Source organism: Calonectris borealis, chromosome 3 (genome assembly GCF_964195595.1).
Source record: "Calonectris borealis chromosome 3, bCalBor7.hap1.2, whole genome shotgun sequence".
NCBI lineage: Eukaryota > Metazoa > Chordata > Aves > Procellariiformes > Procellariidae > Calonectris > Calonectris borealis.
In genome coordinates, this window is record NC_134314.1 from 33,136,096 (window position 1) to 33,156,404 (window position 20,309).

The following is a 20,309-nucleotide window of genomic DNA, read 5'->3' on the forward strand; positions in this document are numbered from 1 at the left end:
TTGTCTCCAGACAAAAGAAAAGCACATATCTCTATAACTCATTCTAGAAATTATTTTGCCTTGTGGAGAAGGAACTGTTTGCTGCACGTTTTTCTCTGTGCGTGAACACTTTTTTTTTCAGTGGACCTGATGCTTTTTTAAATTGTTTTAAGGGGAAAAAAATAAAATATGCTAAGATGTTGCATTGGCTACTGAAAATTTTAAAATCAGGGACATCCACATCTCTTTTAAAAATATTTCAATATGTCTCTGCAACATAATCTTGTAATGCAATTAGAAGCAAAAACTGTTATTAACTCTATTTATCATAAAAACCTAAATATTTATTCTTCATGTCCAAGAAAATTTTCCCTCATGTTCTTATCCCATTCCTCAGTTTTGCCATCACATATACCACAGTCGCTATGGGCTTGATGAAAACATATATTAACATCATGCAGGTGGTGCTGGATTTGCCCTTCATTTGTGGAGCAGAAGCTCCCATGCATCATTGTTAAATACGGATAAAATATTTGAAAACCTGCTAATTTGCAGGGTTAGGTACATAAACATGCTGAACACAGAAATCACAAAGATGTTTTGGGAAAGTTTACAGAACCTTTAATTAAAGTGCCATCTGCCTTGTACAGACATAAAAGGATTTGTTCGACAGAATATACACAGAGGCATTATGCAATAAGCTTCCCTTTTCCTGACACCCAGCTCAAGTACTGCAGAGTGTTTCTTTTCCTCCTGGCTGCTCTAGTATCCTGACCATGGTCCTTCTTGAGATGCATCCCCATCCTTGTATCCCAGCAATAAGTCCTCCCTTTCATGCCACACTTTTCACTTTTACACCATGGGTAGCACAAGGGCAGCTGCATCAATAATATTTTCTCTCATGTGTAAGTGTCCATTTTTCTAGTAGCTACTTCCATGGAACTCTCTGCAGTTGAATGGTTTCACATGGGCAGTGAAACGTTTCATGAGTTTCACACGGTTTCACTCACGGAAGAACTATGGTGTCCAGGTAGAAAGTACTGCAGCATGATCTCTCTTGCAATCTGCTGACTTCAGCCAGGACTTGTACAGGGATTTCTCCCAGTAAACGTACCTTTCCCAATGACATTGAACAGTAATGACTGACAATTAAGTGGGACAATGTTAGCATGAACTTTGCTTAACAAAGAAACATTTTATGCAACTACTAGCAAATATTTAATTGCGTATTGACGTTGTCAATAAGTAAATAAAGTGGAATCTTTTCCTGGATATTCAGAACTTCATATAGGTACTCTGGACTTCAAGTGACTCCTCTTAGGAACTGTAGTATTTGAGAAACATCAAACCAAATAGTGCTCGATCATGGAAATGATAAGATGTATTATTAGTCATTTTTCTTTTAGAAATTGGAGGGAAGGGGCTGGTAAGGGAAAGGAATTGCATTACATGTACAGAGGGATCTTTAAAACATGTTTTGATAGAGAATTATGTTTCTGTGATTACGATTGTTATTTACATTTAAGTTGGAATTGATTCTTAATTCTGCTAAGTGTTGCAAAAAGATATTCAATTAACATAAATCTGTTTACAGATTTTTGTTTGATGTAGTATGAGTTTATTCATTAATAATAATTTCTATTATTAATACAAATTATACTGATGCTATAATCATCAATTATTTGAATGAGTAATTAATTCAAGAAGAAAGATCTTCCATAGCCTAAGTTACAATGTAATATGCATAGTCTTTACATTTTTTAAAGATTGTTATGATTTAAAGGACAGAAGGATCTGGTCTGATTATTTAGTACAGCAGCACAGAATTTTGTCATCTGGAATATGTGACCAGTGATCCTTACTTACTTTAAAGGCCTATTTTGAGGCTTAATTCATTGATATTTTGTGACAGAAATCTGTGATTTCACCAGAAAGTTGAGCATGTGACTACCTTTGAGTATTCGAGTAAATCTACTGAAATCACTGACATAAGAACTTATAGCCATATTTAAATATTATGCTGAACCATGGTCTTAGAGAAGCAATGGTTTATGGCATTTCTGAGTTCCATTTCCTACACTAAAAATCTGAATTTTTTTACAGAGGGGAAGTTATTCCAGAGTTAAAATTCCCAAAGTTAAAAACAAACCAAACTTTGAGGGAAATTAGTTCAGTAGAAGTGGAATTAATTCTGTATAAAATCTATTAATTTTTATTTTTTTAGATGTTTAGGTGAGTTCAAAATTGGAAATTTATGAAACTTAGAACTATGGAGCAGTAAAATATTTGCAGTTTTAAAGCAAGTGAATTAATATTTTTCCAAAGCAGACATTTTTTTAACATCTCATCAAGAATTAAAGTACTAGTACTAGTATTCTTACAACTCTTTTATAGGAATTTGTAAGAAATTCCAATTTGCAATTCCAATTAACATATCACTGAAAATGAAGGATGGTTTAATTCAACTAATTCTGCAATCATTTTAATTCATTTTAATGTGAGACGGCCGGAAAGGCAAAAAGACACGAGACATTAAAACACAACCATAAGAAAAGCTGCAGCTGAGGCCACTGTTTCTGTATTTCTGACCTTGAGTGTTTGATTCCTCCATTTTTCCACAAGTGCTAACAACTTTGCATGAATTTATATCATATAATGTTTAGAATAAGTTAGACTCTTTAAAGCATTTACTAGTACTATTTTCATACGCATCCATCTGTAAAACTAGATATCTTACTCATTGAAACCATAGGGCAAAAAAGAGCAATAAAAACTTTTTAAAGTAAGCTAAAAATGGTTTTCTGTTCCTGTAAAATAACTCCCCCATACATTTTCTTTAAAATGTCATGACTTCAAAGTTTGATAGCTGACAGCCCTGCAGGGTCAGAAGCAAGGTCTGTGTGTCCAATTGGAAAGTTGAGAATTTTTCCCTTTACAAGTTATTGCCTCTAGCCCTGCAGGACTACTAGGTATTGGACTTAAAAGCAGTGACATTTTTAAATACAGAATATATGTTACTGGCTTGGGATGAAAACTTGACCATTCTAAGGGTCAGGAGGTATAGTTTTATATAAAGAAAGGCAACATTGTGAAGAAAAGAAGCAAATATTTTTGTAAGTAAGTGCTTAACAGTTAAGATCATGCACAGAATAAAAATTGTGAAGCCATCATTAGAGTAAATCTAAAAGTAGATCTTATGAAGTGTATTAAAATCAGATGAGATGCAATAACAAGTATCGCCATTGCAACACCTATTATCTGTCTACTATATATATATACACACATACATATTCTATATATATTGATAGAATATTATGAAATATTTCAGAATGTGAGTGCACTTGTAAAATCCCAATTCTACACTCTAAAATTAAGGAAATAAAAAATTCTCTCTCATATGAGATAAAACATTAATGCAAAGCAATAAAGATTTAATTCCGTTCAATGTCCGCTTATGTGATGCCAAGACATTTTATTTGTAAATTTAGGGTGTCATAGTACCTCAACATTATATTGAGGCTCAACTAAGATACTGCTGTCTCAGCACTATGTTTTGGGTTTAATATGCACAGGCAATGTGGAACAACCAGCAAACTGAAATGTGATTAATTTGAAAGCAAAACCTTTAAACCAGGAATAATAGTTAAAGTATAAGCTGGGCTGAACAGGCAAAAGATTAGTCTAGCCCCAGCATCCTGCCTGCCACAGTGACTGTTAACAGATGCCTAGAAGAGTGCTTAAGAACAAGGTACTAATTTAGTAGAAATTCCCCTGGTATACCTTCCAAAGTCCAACAGGTTTGTGATTTTTTATCTTTGTGTGCTGTAACCTTAAAAGATCTTTTTGTCTGTGAATTTATATAATCACTCTTTCAGTTCATATAATCTTCTGTCATTTATAACCTCCTGTGGCAATTATTTCCACAATTTAACTATGCCCTGTGAGAAAAAATGCCTCCTATTGTTTGTTTTGAATATACAGCCTAATAATTTCATTTAATGCCCTTAGATCTTATATTACAAGGAATAACAAGCAATCATTTCTGGTTCATTTTCACCATGGCACTCTTACAGACCTTTATCAGACCTCCCTTGACCACTTCTTACCCAGACTGGAGGGACTTACCTTATGGAAGCTGTCCCATATCTTCTGTCACCTCATCCCCTTTCCCTATAGCTTTCCTAGTTCCACTAGATCTGTTTGAGTTAAGAAGAGATCAGAACTGCATACTGCATTCAAAATGTGGGCATACCGTAGACTTTTTTAGAGTAGCGTAGTCATATTTTCTGTTTTGCTATTTCCAAACCCCTGCCGAAAGCTAATATAACTGGAGAACACATCATGCACTTGACATGCTCTAGCATCTTTAAATTAAAATAAACACATAAGTTTTCTCCAATGCATAGTCAATAGAAAGATGTTTGCGTATATGTAATTTTCGATATCATTTAGCTGTCTGAGAGATCAAAATATAGTGCCAGGTTTTGATGTGAGTTATACTGAGGATACTCCATTGAAGTTGACAGGTCCAATCAATATACAGCATGCACTGACATGAAGTGAATTCATGACATTCCCTAAATACTATATATGCATAGACAATGATTGCAATTGAACTCATCATTATGTAATTTCTAGGAGATATATTCTAGCTAATAAGCTTCATGTACTAAATAGTCTGTATATAATTCAGATCAAGTAGTGTAATCTAAATTAATTGTATTCTTTATTTATTGCACTTTTAAAACATTAAGTACCATGAGAACATAACAGAATGCAAATTACTTCGAAATGTAAGAAGACGCTGTAACAATTTCTACTTGCAATACTATGTCTGACTGAAGGGAAAGGCATTTCAGATTTGGAGTTTTCAACTAAAGCATGTCACATCTATGTGACAAACCACAGACAGACAGACAGCTTGTGATATGCCTTTCATGCTAATGAGACCTGATTCCATTCTGCAAAAACTGCAACATTAACTGAATAATGTTACTGTGTATGTTTTTAGAAACGTGTACTTTCAATATTCTATATGATATAATGTTGTAAACATCAAAAATAGTGTATGAGACCTTCATATAGAGATAGAAGGAAACAAATATAGCACTGTATGTGGTTACATTTTCTTTTCAGCCTAGAAGCAATTTACCTTCGCATTTTCATTTTGGCCTTGAGTCCTAGAGATATCTCTTAATTTTCCTGTGCCCAGTGTTGAGATTCAGGACGACACTGTCCATCTCTGTGTTTTAAGGCTTTCAGCTGAAAAGTGCTATGTAATGTGGGTAGACCATTAGAGTGTATTAACATTGATTATTTTGGGACACTTTTTTCAGTTCATTTCTACCATACATGAAGGCTAGAGAGTACACCAACTTTGTCAGTCCACAGCAAACAAGCCCATTATTACAACCCCTGCACATTCCCCTGCAGAGCATCGGGAAATCTTGCTGTTTCCCACAAGGAAGCCACACACAAACAAAAAAGATTATCAGGAGATGGAAGAAAGTAAATAGACTACTAGCTTTTCTCATTTGTTCAGACAGGCTTTTTTTGGCATCAGTTAAGACATATACTCCTCAACACCTCCTCTATCCCCTTTTTTTTTTTAGACTGTGAAATAAAAGCACTTATCCAGCCTCTTAACCATTTGATATAGTTTTTAATGCCACCAGTCACATTTATCTAAACACACAATCTAGCTGACATGTAACTAGCTGAAATGGATTTACCAGAGGAGTAAGAGTATTTAAATCCTGTATTATTACCACTGTTCAGTGCAGTAAATTTTTCTGGGACTTCCAGAAATACAGTTGTTACAAATGCAGATTGTCTGTTGCATTGTGGATGCATCAGACATTGCACATGTGCAGATCAAATTCAGAGCATGTCCACAGAATCCACTGGACTTTCTGCACCACAGTGGCCTCCTCTACAACACTTGCCCTTATACTACTGAGTCAGCACAAGCCCTGGTACAAGAAGATCACTGTCCAGACATGGCACAGTGCAGGCCCTCATTATTTTTCCCAGCATTTTCCAGATGAAATATGGAAGCATCTGTTTTCATCTGCTGTGATGCAGTGTGATGCACACCTCCTGCTTCTAGCCTCTGTGCTAGTCACTCTTAGCAAAAAACACAGTGTAACTGTGTAATGTTTTCTCCAAAAATTATCATTATCAGCTGACTTTGTTTTAGGCAACACTACCTACAGTTACATAGGTGTGAAGTGGTATTAAAAAGTGTGTCAATTAGGTGTAATTTACTTTACTGGGCAGTTGGTCAGTAAATACATCCACTCAGGGAGATTCAGATAAGCAGTAGCTCACATAACTGCACTCCAAAGTGGCTACATTCAAACCCTTTTGAATGTGGAAGCTGAGGACCCACATTACTAAGTCCTAAGGTAATAAGCCTGCTGAAAGGCAAGAACATCAGGGCTAAGATCAGCTCAGAAGAATCTAAAGTATATATTAAGGACGTGCCTCTTACATCTTCTTTTTAACAAAAGAGCCTCCATTTCCTAAATCTGTACTTGAATTTATTTGACTCTGTAATCACAATGATTTTCCCACATCTTTAAAAAAAAGTGAAAATTATTAAGGCAAAAAGATGCGTTACTTTATAATGTCATAGCAGTTACCTCCATGAATTATGGAGTTTTCAATGTACAGCTTACATCAATCAGCTTTAGCAACATCTGGGTTGTTTAGTTTTGTTTCTTAATCAGATCGTAAACAGCACTGTAAGAAAGCTTTGTGTTCAGCTATATTGCATTACATTTGCTATCAGCTAAGCATATACGAAGTCATTGCATCTCAACTGCTTGCACAGATTTTTTGCATTGCCCCATTTTAATAAAGTCTTAGTCATTGTATGAGATAGGCAGATATACACCACTATAGATACCTCAGTCCTTAATGGACTTTGTCAGACCTCCTTTCCAGTCACTGTACAACTCTGGAGAATCCTAAATCCAGAGGTTCTTAGGCGTTTTATGTTAACCTGCTTGGCCACCAAGGCTTCATTCTAATATGCTCAGAAGAACCTCTGCATTAACTCTCATCAAGATACGTAAACAGGTCATCTCTCTGTCATTCTTGACTGTGGCCTTGACTTAGCAATGAATTGGCTGCTACATAAAACATGGACAGCACATGTATGAAGACCTATACCTATATATGAAGACAGTTCTTTTGTCCAATAGTTCAATGGTTAGAAAATTCACCCAGGAAGACTTACCCAAGGTGAGGTCTCACCTGTGCTTGCAAAATTCAGAAGCTTTTCAGGAGGAATGACCTAATCTCCAGGCTGCAGGAAATTTTGGAATAAGGAAGCTTCTCTAATTCCTTCTGTTCACCATTAGTCTTATTCTTTCATATTAAAACTAAATATTGATTGTCTGAAAGGGAAAGATTACTCACTTTTACAATCTGCATTTAAGGTTTTCACTGAAGAAAAGATATCCAACCGAAGAAGTTAATCATCAGTCACTACAAACCCCTTGTCATCTCAAACTGGCTAATTATTATGTGTCTGAGCTCAGTCAAGAGCCGATAGCAAGTTATATGCTTTTTTCCTATTGAGGTATTTGTATCAACTGTGTTTTTAATGTGCAGACTGATAACAATAAAAGATTTGGTGCAGGTTCAGTCATGGTGCACTCTGACTCACCAAGAGAGAATAAGGGAATAAGCATTACTCCTATTGAAGCAGTTGTTAATTGGCCAGTCAGGTACACAAGATAACATCTGATCTAACAAAGAGGCATCTCTAAGGAAGAAAAAAGTTACTTATTTTAATTAAGAGAGATGGCCAGATTATCTCCTGAATAAGAAAGAAATCAATCCATTTGAGGAAAAGCAGATTAGATCTGTTTAGACTCCTGGGGAGGATTTACAAAAGAGGACTGGTTATTAAAAGCAAGTGTCTTAAGCAAGGAAAAGGACATAGCCTAAGGCCTAACGTATACAGAAAATAAAACTCTTTATAAACTGAACGTTTAGAAAATCTTGCAGAATAACTTCTGGATAAAAGGGGAGACATACTGTTTGACATAATCCCAGTGTCAGTAGAGCAAATGTCAGTTTTATTTTATTTCTTTGTTTGTGCCTTTTATAAAAATTTATAACCATGTCCAACTGTTTGTTTGTTTGTTTGTTTTATCTCAGCCTGGCTTGCGTTAAGTTTGTTTTCAAAGTGTAAGTGTAAGCAGACAGAAAAAAAGTCTTTATTTCTTGCTATAAAATTGGACACTGAGACAACTGTTGCCATAGCTCCACAGCACGTTCTTCAGAGAACCCAAGAGGTACCAGAGTTGTAGGATACACAGTAGGATTGTGTAGGAGCAGCAGGTGCTATCACAAGGTCCAGGGGAGGAGAAGCTCATAACCAGGAGGGTTTAGTCATGCAGCTAAGATATGAAGGAACATGTATGAAACCTGAGGATCTTCAGGGAACATGTAACACTGATGTTTGACTGCTCAATCTGCTGAATAAGTAATACTGAGTGGAGCAGGAACTGGAATGCAGGTGCCAATCCCTATCTCTGTCTTCCTGCAGTATAGCTACAAAGCCCATGCTTTGCTTCACCTTCTGCCCAATGCATAGTTCTGTTCACTGAGTACTTGCTTCAGCAAGAAGGAGTGAGGGTACTCTCACACCAGAATATGCTGTAGTCTGGGATTAGGTCATGTGCTGCAAAATATCTATTCAACACCCCTCATGCAGAGAAGGAAATTGAACTCACCTCTTCTATCTCACAGCCACTGAATTGTTAGATAAAATGGGGGCTCTCCACTGGACATCTTTGATGTGGAACCTCAGGATTTTTTTTTTTTATATAAAGATAAGCAAGAAAAATAATTTTTCAAGGATTTCTATTTTCTTTGGCAAAAAGATTTCCAAAGTAGCATGTACACATCTAGCTCCAAAAGAGAGCTCAGCTCAGCTCAGCTCTCTTTTGCATCACCAGAGCAATGAGCCTGTGCCTGACCACATAACATGTTTGCTTCTGCCATTCTCATTTTGTGGCTTAACTTTCTTCCTGCCTCATGGTTGGCATCTCTGGAGCCTAATTCAAAGCACTCTCTGAGGAGGCTGGATATGTACTATTTTTAATTGTATCTGGCCATCCAATCTAGAATAGCATAGGATGTTACAGTAACCGTGATGGAAGCCCAGCCTCTGTTCTTCCCCTCATCAATTCCCTTTCACACTTGTTCCTCTCCCTGCTGGTCATAGCTGGCCTTGAAACTTGAACTAATGATACTATGCTTTATTGCTAATCTTGTCACTTGGAAGAAACATTAACGACAGCTACAACCCTGATCCAAGATTTGACATTCTTAATTTCCAGGATAAACTTCTGAGCCCCTAATCTTTTCAAGCCCCTGGCAATGTACAATTTACAAGGATCCTTTTTGCTAGGAGTCCCTGTGCATAATAGTACAGTGTGAAAGATTTCACAAGCTGATCATTGGGAAAACACTATATGGCAATGTTTCCTTAATTCCTTAATTCCTTAATTTAATGTTTCCTTAATTCCTTAATTCCTTATGGCAATCACCATAAACCTACACAAATATTTATACAGTCTGAACAAGCGAATATGAACGTTTTTACTGATTTTGTGAGGAGTGAAAGCTAACAAAATATTTGTGGAACTCTCTCTTTTTTTCCTACTAAATATCTGATAATGTTATCCTACAAAATTAACCTAGTTGAAACTGAGCAATTTTATACATATCCAAAATGCTACTAAACTCATACTGCAAACTTTGAGCATATATATTTTGACATAGCAAGTCTCTATATGACTTTGCCCCAAGAAACCAAATACATCATACAGCAACTTAAATGAAGAACCCGATCTCTAAACATACCCACAGTTAAGTAATGCACGCTTGCAAAATGTAACATGATCCTTGTTGTCTTGGTCATTTAGCATTATCAGGCATATCTCCCTTTCACAGTGAACAAACTTAGCAAAACTGTATGGAAATGAAAGACAAAATTGGAGTGCAGACTGATATTCAATAAATGAGAACTCATCGGGAAGGGAGGGAGACAGCAATTCACTGTAGAATTTGTAGTAGAAATGACCAGTTTCCTTCAATTATTGTTTTTATGAAAATAAAAAATATCCCTCTGTTGCTTCCTGTAGTTTCTAGGAAATCATCATCTTGGGACAAGATATCCTGGAAGGGAAGTGTGGCCTCTTGTCGGCTCCATTCATTTTGGAGCTCCATGGGGAAAGAAGTCATAGTTCTCATAAATCCTCAGCAGATACGTACATCCTTTGGGAATCTGTTCATAGCAGGAACACCCAGTACTTACTCGTGTGTTACTTTCTCTGAGAGCATCTACAGCGTCAGACAGAGTTGAAGCTATGGAAAGCAATTGTTTTTTCTCATTTTTTTTGATGCACCAGTATTCATCCTCTTAGGAGATTTTCTCTATAATCTTGGGAAAGGGGTGAGAATGGTCTTGCTCAAGTGTCCATCCATTAGGCCTCTTAAAATACAGAAATAGAGCTGAATGACTGGAGTTTGTCTGATGTTATTAAAAAACACAAATGGATCCTGTAATTCCAATAATGATAAGTTTGCATTATAGCAGTAGTACAGAGTACCGGTGATCAAGAACTATGCAGTAAAAGGCAGGAAACTCCAAAAAGTATTTGTCACATCCCATTTTTGTCACATCCTTTAGAATATGACTTTAGTCCTTTAGAATTTCTTTTCCCTTTCCACTTTGATACATTTGCAGTGTGCTAATGACAGGGCAACTATTGATTACAGCATAGCTTTGCACACTACGCGATAGATCATGCCCTAAACTGTATGGACAGGAAAGTTATAGAGTAATAAAATATTCCCCCAAGCATTAATACTCACTTCCATAGCTCCCCTTTTGATGAATCATTTATATATAGTAGTGAAACTGATAACCAAGGCAATTTTTGATCTTCCCTCAGACCTTTCTATGAGTTGTACATTATTAGAAAGTTAATGTAACAATGTATGCTTTATAATTACAATGGCTCTGTTATAAAATCTACTTTTTAGGGTTTAATATCTCATCTGTTTTAAATCACATTGGAATAAAACTTGGTTTCCAGCCCAGATGCACATTTGTTTTATAAAAAAATTATTCAAATAGGATTTTTTTTTAATATAAAGATAAGCAAGAAAAATAATTTTTCAAGTATTTCTATTTTCTTTGGCAAAAAAATAAATGCACAAGTATGTCACTGAGGAAAAATAAAAAATTCAATGCCTGAATTGGAAAAGTGGCCTTATTCTTTAGGAAAATGAACTCCCCATAGTATTCTGGTTGGAGATCCAATTGCAAGATATTCATCACTCAGCTTTTTCTTCTGATACCACACAAATTCAGACATCCTTTTGGGGACATTTGCGGTGTTTTGGACATGTAGTCATAAGGCAGTTATTTTTGTCCATTCTATTTCTTTTCATTTCCATGATTTCATGCATTAGTTTTTCTAAATTGTGTGAGGGTAAAAAAAGCCCTAAGTCATAATGACATAATGTTAATCGTATTAACAATTTCAGGGTAAACAATACTTTGTTAAACTACAGTTTTATGTGTGACATTATGAAGCAAAGTGTGTTTGCATCCACCTTTTCGTTGTGGGTTTTTTTGTGTGTGGTTTTTTTTCTTTTTTTTTCCTTTCCTTTTTTTTTACTTTAGGAAAAACTGTGGAGATAAGCCAAATGTGGCCATATACTACTGGTAGAAATAAGATTGATCACAGTAGAAATTATACATACTAAGTTAGGTCATGTCTCAGACATATGGACATGCACAACTGAAAGGAGACTCCTGCAGTTGAGCCTTCCCTATGGCTTCCCTGGGATTTTAGGTCCAGGTGTAAAGAAGTAAGCAGGTGTTGGAAGGACTTTATCTTCACTAAGGTGCCAGCCAGCATATCTGAACAGGCACAATGATGTACATAATCTGCTACTCATAAGGACCATGAGCTTATTTCCTATCTTTCGCTAGGCTAAAAAACTCTTATGTCTGCATTTTCCCTGTGCTTCTCATCATTATATGTCATTCTTTACCAAGAATAGAGTTGGAATACAAAAGTCTGTCCTAAAGGAAAAACAGTGCCTAGCTGAACAGAAAAAAAATGTATAATAATGTACACACCCAAGTAGTGGGGAGAATTAAAATTATCTCAGGAGAAATAATGTTATAATTTCTTAACTTCTGTGTAGTTTGCTTTCTACAAAGCTGTTATTAAACACTTAAATAACAACTTCTTGTTGTTATTTAAGTAATGTAGCTTAATGGTTGAAAAGGTTTCTCATCGTACTTTAAGCACAGATATCAATCATCAAAGAAATTACTGAAGTAAGCTACCATCATATATGTATTTCTAAAATGTTAACTCTTCGTCATGATGATCAAAACCCGGACAACTACTTGGATCACTAGTTGTCAGTATGGAAAAAATAGTTAACAGTATTGTTAACTTCCTTTTTGTCTGTCTCACAGCATCTCCCTCCAAAACAAAACCTTTCATTTGAAAAAAAGTCTTCAATAAACTAATAAGGTAGACAGTGTACGTTATGAGGTAAAGTCCTTTACTAAGTGAGTGGTTTTGACAACAGTGTCATAGCTGATTTTTATTCATCAATATGTTAAAGTAGACAAAACAATGCAATTAGTAAGACATATATGTTATTAATTTTAACAAAATATGTCAATAGTAAGTGGCAAACTGTATCATGAGACCAAGAAAAATACTGCAAAGTAAGGGAAACATGGTTGCTAGCATATCAAATATGGCTTGATCATCAGTCTGTGTCAGATTGGCAGTTGTGTCTGTGAATGAATCTTTTATTCTACAAAAATGCTCCTATCCTATAAACTACATTTCAATTTCAGTATCTGAGACAGTCATATCATTGTCTTCAGTAGCGAGCACCACTTTTATGTCATGCAATATTGCATAATACATTATTAAAGAGTAAAAGTCACATTATTTCTTCTATATCATACATGATTGAAATACTTTTCTGTACATCATTTGGCCATCATTTTCATTGCACAGTATGTTCCCAATTCTTGATTAGAACTAAGAAGTTTACGTTACACTCTGAAAAGGTTTTGAAAACACACTCCAGCATTCCTCTACCTGTAAGACTGCTCTGAGAAGGTCACACTCATAGGGAAATTTTGGAGCTGAGGTTTTTTTGGTGCTTATGCTGTATTAGCCATAGATCAACGGGCCCAAATTACATCCTACTTAGACTTTTTCCCCTACTTCCCTGCTTCCCCTGCTTCTTCCCCTGCCTCAGCTGCAGGATGACACAGGATCTGCAATGGTGAATCTATGCTTCTTGGGAATTCCTTTGCTTATATCATGGGAATTCTGCCAGGTTGATTAAATCATCTGTAGCTCAGTGGAACAGTACAAAATTGCCAACGATGGGCATGAACCTACATCTATATTTGCTACGTATTTTCAATTTGATAATTTTCCCTGATATAAATAGAACATGTGTTAATAGTACCTGTGACTCCTTTATAGCTTTCTACATAATAAGAAAGATCCACAGGAATAATAGGTGCCCTCTTGCGTATTCGTATGATAACCCTAAACGTTAGACACACAGTTAAAGCAAATCACACCAAAAAGGAATGAAACTTCCAAATATGGGACAGATTCTGACTGGCCCAGAAGAGTTGCATTATAAGCGGGATAGATCATAGACGGAGGACTTCATAAAAAGTGTAACATTGAGATGTACTAAATATAATACACCTGTTTTAACTCCATATTTCCATTCCTTATTTACTTTATACCTAAAACCAAATATTGATTTTATGTTGGCAAGTCAAAATGTCCAACATCTCTGAGTGAGTTAGTAATCATACGTTTACTGTTCTGCAGGCATGAGCATCATGCAACAAATTGCAGTTACACTCTTCTGGATTCTGCTCATTATTCTGTCTCCTTCATGGACTTAGTATAACATTCTACACAGCTTCTGCCAGCTATCATTTCAACAGGCTACAAATATATTTATTAATGAGGCTTTTTTTTTTTTTAACTGCATTGGTTAGAAAAGAGAGATAGACCATATTTAATCACGGAATTTTCATCTGTTACATATTCAAACATAATGCTGCTAGGCAAGAAATTTAAGTGTATCACTGAAAAAATGAACAATGAAATGTAAAATGTGTCCATATTAGACTGACTCCGCTCCTGCTGTGTCAATGGATGTCTTATTGTTAAATACAATTAAAGCACTTTCTTCATTTCAGAGTGCTTTTGGATATTCTACTAAAATTTTTAGTAGTATTCAAAAGTTTTGCAAAATATGTAGTGTATTTGTAATACCTGGTGTTATAGTACAACAGTGAACTGCACAGCTAATGTATGACTAGAATTTTGTATTTGCAGGAGTGACTTGAAGAAGAGAATGAGCCCCTCTAAACCTCGTGGACTGCCCATGATTTATACTAATTTAAATATAATTATAATTGTAACAGATGTTTTGTTTTAAATTAAACTGGTCTCTGTGGTGGTCTACCTTTTATAATTAGAACTTGTCTAACTCTGTGCATTGGACACCATCTGCAAGGACTTGGTGCTAACTCTATGCATTGCGCATCCAGTGCTTTTCAGCATAGGGTGAATTCAATATATTAAATCTTATTCTCAGGATGAATAATACCATCCTTTTGTTTCAAAACATGTCAATTTCTCTTAAGCTATCGTTCTTTAATATTTAATCAGCACAGATAAATGCATTTCATTTGGCCTTAACTGTGTGTTGCAATAAGATAAGAGACAGGAAAGCTAATCAAATAAATTGGTTAAGTTATCCAGAAGATAATGCTTCAGAATTTAGAATATGTAACTATATTTTTCAAGATGAATGTTGATTTAGCCTGTGCTCTCTGAAAGACAAAATTTATGAAAGAAAGCTAATAGACAGCTTTAGTGGCTTGAAGAATTGGTGATCTCTCAGTTGTTTCCCTCAGTTGCTGTTTGTTTTATTACAGGATACTGTTCTGAAGATAATAGTGTACATCTGGTGTGTGTTTCAAAAACTAGTGGCGCAAAATGCCGAGGTGGGCTGGGGTGAACTGCACTCTGAGAGCAGGTTTGGGATAACAAATTGCCTTTGCATGAGGGTCCTGGCATATAGAATCACTCACAAAGGTGGGTTGTTGAGGCAGAAGAGGTGAAAAAAGGGTGATCACAGGGACTGGAAATTATTATTCCCCCACCTTGGTTCTTCCACTTTCATTTTTCTTTTTTCAAGTCATTTAGTGACCTGAGGTGAAATGGACAGGAATTGAGAGCACGCATGCTGCTGCTGGCAGCAGAGTCGCTGCAGTTGCTCCCTGGACATGAAAGGAGGGGAAAAAGAAGAAAGAAACCCAGTTGTTGTTCTCTAAACATAACATATGTAAAGATAATAGATTTGCTTTAGTTGAAACCAACCCCTTTTTCCTGTAGAAATGATTTTCCCCCCACTGCAGTTCAGGAAATGGGAGGGATGATTTTTTGTCTCTCTCTCTCCCTCTCCTTGCCTGCACAAAGAAAACGTGGGTTGATACCATTTTTATTGTTCTGCTGGGGTGGGTTTCAGACCTTGCATTAGCATATTGAATGTCTAATTGAATTCGGGGGCTGTGTTAATCATCTTGTTTTGTTTAGGGGCGGTTGGTGAAAGGTGCCAGCAAATGATCGCTTTGGCTTGGGGTTAGCGTGGTGCTGCCACCCCAAGAAAAAGAAATCGAGAAGGGGGAGGGAGTTAGGGAAAGGCGAGTTGACTGAGTGATGCCTGGAGGGCGAACTCGTGTGTCTCTTTGATGATGTTGTGTGCTGCTGTACTGAAATCCACCCCTCTGCTGGAGCTAAGGCAAGAGTTGGAGGCATCTGATGCTGCCGTTTCCAGGGTGAAATTTCTAAGGCTGATCACTAAAAACAATAACCAAAAAACCCAAAAATCCTCAGCAAAAATAGCCATCAGAACAGAAGATCCGGCATCTCCCGGTCCAACTGGCATAACCCAGACAGACGTTTGAGGACCATCTGCCTTTAAACTAGCCACACACACGCGAGAAAGAAAGAAAAAAAAAAAAAAGGCACTACGACTACCGACCACCACATTTTTTTACAAAAGGGCCAGAAACAGAGCCGGTAGGAAAAGGAAAAAAAAAAAAAAAACCACACCAGAGAAAGAAAAAGCCTCCCCCTCTTCCCCCGATGAGTTTTTCGCAGTGCTCTGGTGAGGCTCGGAGGTGGCTGGCAGCGCAGGGGGCGGCTGCTGCCGCGGCTGGCGGGGCTCCGCGCAGCGCAGCGCGCCGGGCTGTCAGCACCGCCGCGCCGGACAGCTCCGCGCCGCTCCGCGCAGCGCCGCTCCCCGCGCCCCGCTCCCCGCTCGGCCGCGCCGCGGGGGCGCCGCCGGGGCCGTCCTGCCCCACAACAAGTACCTCTCCGCTGTCCGGGAACCACACTACACTCTCCTCGCGATTAAACTGCATTGTCTCCTCACGGAATTGGCCGTCAGGCGTAATTATCCCGATTTCCCCCCCACCCTCTCTCTCTCTCCTTTGCAGGAACGACTCTTTGGGAACCTGGTCTACCCAGGGATGTAAAACTGTGCTTACCGATGCATCCCATACGAAATGCTTATGTGATCGTCTCTCTACCTTCGCCATTTTGGCTCAGCAACCCAGAGAAATAGTAAGTAACAAAGGGGGGGGAAAATCCAGTTTTAATGCAAAAGGCAATTGCGGGGGGGCTGCGGGGGGGGCTGGTCGAGCTTTCGTCTCAGGTATATTTCAGACGTTGCTTTGAGGAATTGTTTAATATTGCAGGTAGGCAAATGTTAGTCTCCTGGTGTCTACAGTGTCTCAGAGAAATGAATTCCAGATTCTGCGATATAACTAAATCCTAGTGAAATTTGCATGTTCTCGAACTCTGATTTTTTCAGAGAAAGCCTTCTAATTGTGATGCAAATGTGTTGAAAACTTTTGTATTGAACAATTATCAACTTAACAAGCTTTTTAAAGGTTGCAAGCCTTTCCAGGGGAATGTACAGGGCTTTATTATTGCTCTTGGTAGGCAAACCCTGGATACTGTAGTTAAACAGATTGCAGATCTGCATTGGGCATTTTCAGCACAGATTTTCTGTGTAGTCTGTTGATATGATGTAAGAAAAATGCTCACGTTTTCATGAGAAAGAAAGGACTTAAGTGTACAAGCAGACACTCCCAGTATTATGGAATGTAAAAATAGCTAAAAAGCAAATATTTGTGAAGTTATCCTGCTAAGGCATGATTTCATCTTTCTGGTTTTGGAAGTGTGTGATCAGACTCTTTTTAATAGCAAAGTAGATCAGTTTGGAACAAAGTGGTTGAAATAAAATGTTACTTTCTGCCTGAGATCTGGCCTAAAAGTACATCAGTCTTATCTCCTGTTTGGGTGACAAAAGATATCTTGATAAAATGTAATTTACAATACATCCCCAAGGCTTTAAAAAGCATTTTGGTAAACCAGGCACAGTATCCTTTCAAACTTTTAGATCTAATTTTTTTCCATTTGTGTAAGCAAATACCATGACTATTTCAGAATATGAGCACTTATACACACGGAGGAAAAAGCTTACATGATATATGACGAAAATAGTTTATTTTACAGCAGGGAAAGCCAGTTTGTTTTCAAGGTCATTTATTTACTTTCATTTTTTGTTAATACATGGAGTACAGATGAAATAATTCTAAATTTCCAGCTTCTTTACAGAGGGCTTATGATACTGTTGCCATAGATATCTTGCCATTCCTTCTAGATAATCAGAGGCCCAAGGAAATTAAGTGTGTGAGAATAGTGGATTGAAGTCAAAGTTATTAAAAGTCAGAAAGTTTGGTAATTCTGCAACAAGCATGAATCAAATTCTGGGACAAATTACTGGATGATCTTTAATATATTACAGTGAAACCAAGCTGTTTGTTTAATACACAATTCTAAATATTGTTGTTTCTCAAGAGAAATATATATTTTAATTAATTTTAGTTGGGAAGTAGTTTAAACTTGTGCTAATGTCATAGTCTCCTATTACATTGTAATATTACTACTTACTTTATTTTTCAAAATATCATGCAGGTATTATAAGGCATTTTAAAGCTCAAAGGCCTCTGAGCAATGTGTCAATAATTAAAGAGATCTCAGAGTTATGTATGGATCAGTTTTGGAATTAAGTTGATTTCTGCTTCATAAGCAATATTACTGAAGCTATCTGTGACAGCGTGGCTGCTTTTATCATCTTGCCTTTGTTGCTTTTTTTCTTTTGACTTGTTGTTTTAATTGCTGGAGGATGGCTTTTCTTCATGGTTGTCTGTTGTAACCTACAGATCATGGAATCATCTGGTACACCCTCAGTGACCTTAATAGTAGGCAGTGGTCTTTCATGCTTGGCCTTGATCACCCTAGCAGTTGTCTATGCAGCGCTATGGAGGTATGTAATGGATTGACAAAGCTGAATGTGAATACATAGTTATATTTAGTTGAATTAAAATTTAAAGAGAGCATCAAATGCAATATTTATTATTTGGAAAAGAAAAAAAAAAGCAAAATGTAGTGCATGTTTTGATGCCTAAATTTGTTGATGTGATTGATTAGTTTTACTCTCTTGGCCTATTGGTGATGGTATAGCCCGCTCTTCTCTTTCGCCTTTTCAATGTGAATGGTATTGCTCTTTCAGTGGCGTATTCATAGTGCTAATTAACATTTTATTGGATTCTTCTATATGATATATTTCATGTGAGGTTTCTGGCCTATATCTTTGACTGCTTTTCCTCCATTTACATTTTAAAACAAAACTTCTGTGTTATAAAAATGGCATATCAAAGTGCCACATCAGATATTGCAGATTTAGGGAGGTTCAGACAATTGGCTTTGAATTTATCCACTTCGGTTATAAGTTTCAATGAAGACCACAAAATGAAGTAGTCTCAAATAGTGTAGTGGTACATTCCAGTAACAGACTTTCTTTCTATCTTGAGTTTACAATATTAAAATATTATATTGAATTAAAAGTGCAGTAGATATTTATGGAGAAAATTAATTTGAGAAATGATGAGAAATAGCATGCTGTCTTAATGTAGAAGAAATAGAAAAGTAAGAGGAAAAGTCATGCAAAGTAATAAATATTTTTAAAAAGTGAACATGGGTTCTCATTTAACCTTTTTCCATAATAAAAGAAAAATAGGTTCTTATGCAAGTAAGAAGAAACACAAGGAGAAAATAATAATTTTTAGAGTAAAGTAAAATTAACCAATAGAATTTTGCTTTTAGAAGCAGCTTGATAATTTTAAACCCTTTTCTCTCTCATTCTCTTCTGTAGCCACAGAGACTCACAGGATTAGACATATATATAATAAATATAGAATATCTAGTTACATAAGTTATAATAAAAAAAAGTATAAGAATTATCAGTTCTTGTCTGTCAAAGCTAAGAATGGGAGTCTTTCAGGATATAATTCCCATCTGAAGAATTATAGTGTTATTTTTGCACTCCCTGATATATTTAGCACTTGGATGGAAATACTGTCATGCTCAGTGGAACTGGTTTTCTCCATTATTCAAATTAGATGTAAGGAAGAGATTTTTTTACAATGAGGGTGGTGAGACACTGGAACAGGTTGCCCAGAGAAGCTGTGGATGCCCCATCATTTGAAGTGTTTATCAGATTGGACGGGGCTTTGAGCAACCTGATCTAGTGGAAGATGTCCCTGCCCATGGCAGGGGGGTTGGAACCTGATGATCTTTAAAGGCCCCTTCCAATCCAAACCAGTCTATGATTTTATGATTCTATGATTCTATGATTTTGTGATTCTATGATTCTATGATTCTATGATTCTGGTAACTTCCAAGAGGAGAAAAAATTGTATGTGATATCTTATGGACCTAGTGTGGGTTCTGCATCCAGCTGAAGAAAAGATAACTCATAGATCTCAGTGTTTTATCAGTGAGATATTTTGAAAGTAGTATGACAACTGAGTGGCCTATCATTTGAATCATTAAAATTTGCCTTCAGCACGTTTCTCGAGAGCATATAGTAACCAACTATAGGGAGAAGATAGACACTGAAACTTATATGTATATATATGCTTGTTTTTATAAATCTAGGGTAGGGAGAATTTTGATATTTTGACCCTACGTCTGTATTTATATTTTGGAACACCCACCTTCCCTTTGAATGGCAGGGCCTGTTTAGAGGTGATATGAGGTAGATGTATTCTGGTCTGAAGAAGGCCTGTGTGAACATTTTTT

The 20,309-nt window shown here is 36.6% G+C and overlaps 1 protein-coding gene across 1 annotated transcript in view; it reads left to right on the top strand.

Annotated features, from left to right (window-relative positions):
* The window catches only part of ADGRB3 (adhesion G protein-coupled receptor B3), a 489,232-nt gene that overhangs the window by 364,714 nt on the left and 104,209 nt on the right, over positions 1-20,309 (top strand). The window contains exons 17-18 of the mRNA XM_075145284.1: positions 16,595-16,721; positions 18,389-18,492. Coding sequence (XP_075001385.1) covers positions 16,595-16,721; positions 18,389-18,492 — 231 coding nt within the window. The remainder of the gene's footprint in view (positions 1-16,594; positions 16,722-18,388; positions 18,493-20,309) is intronic.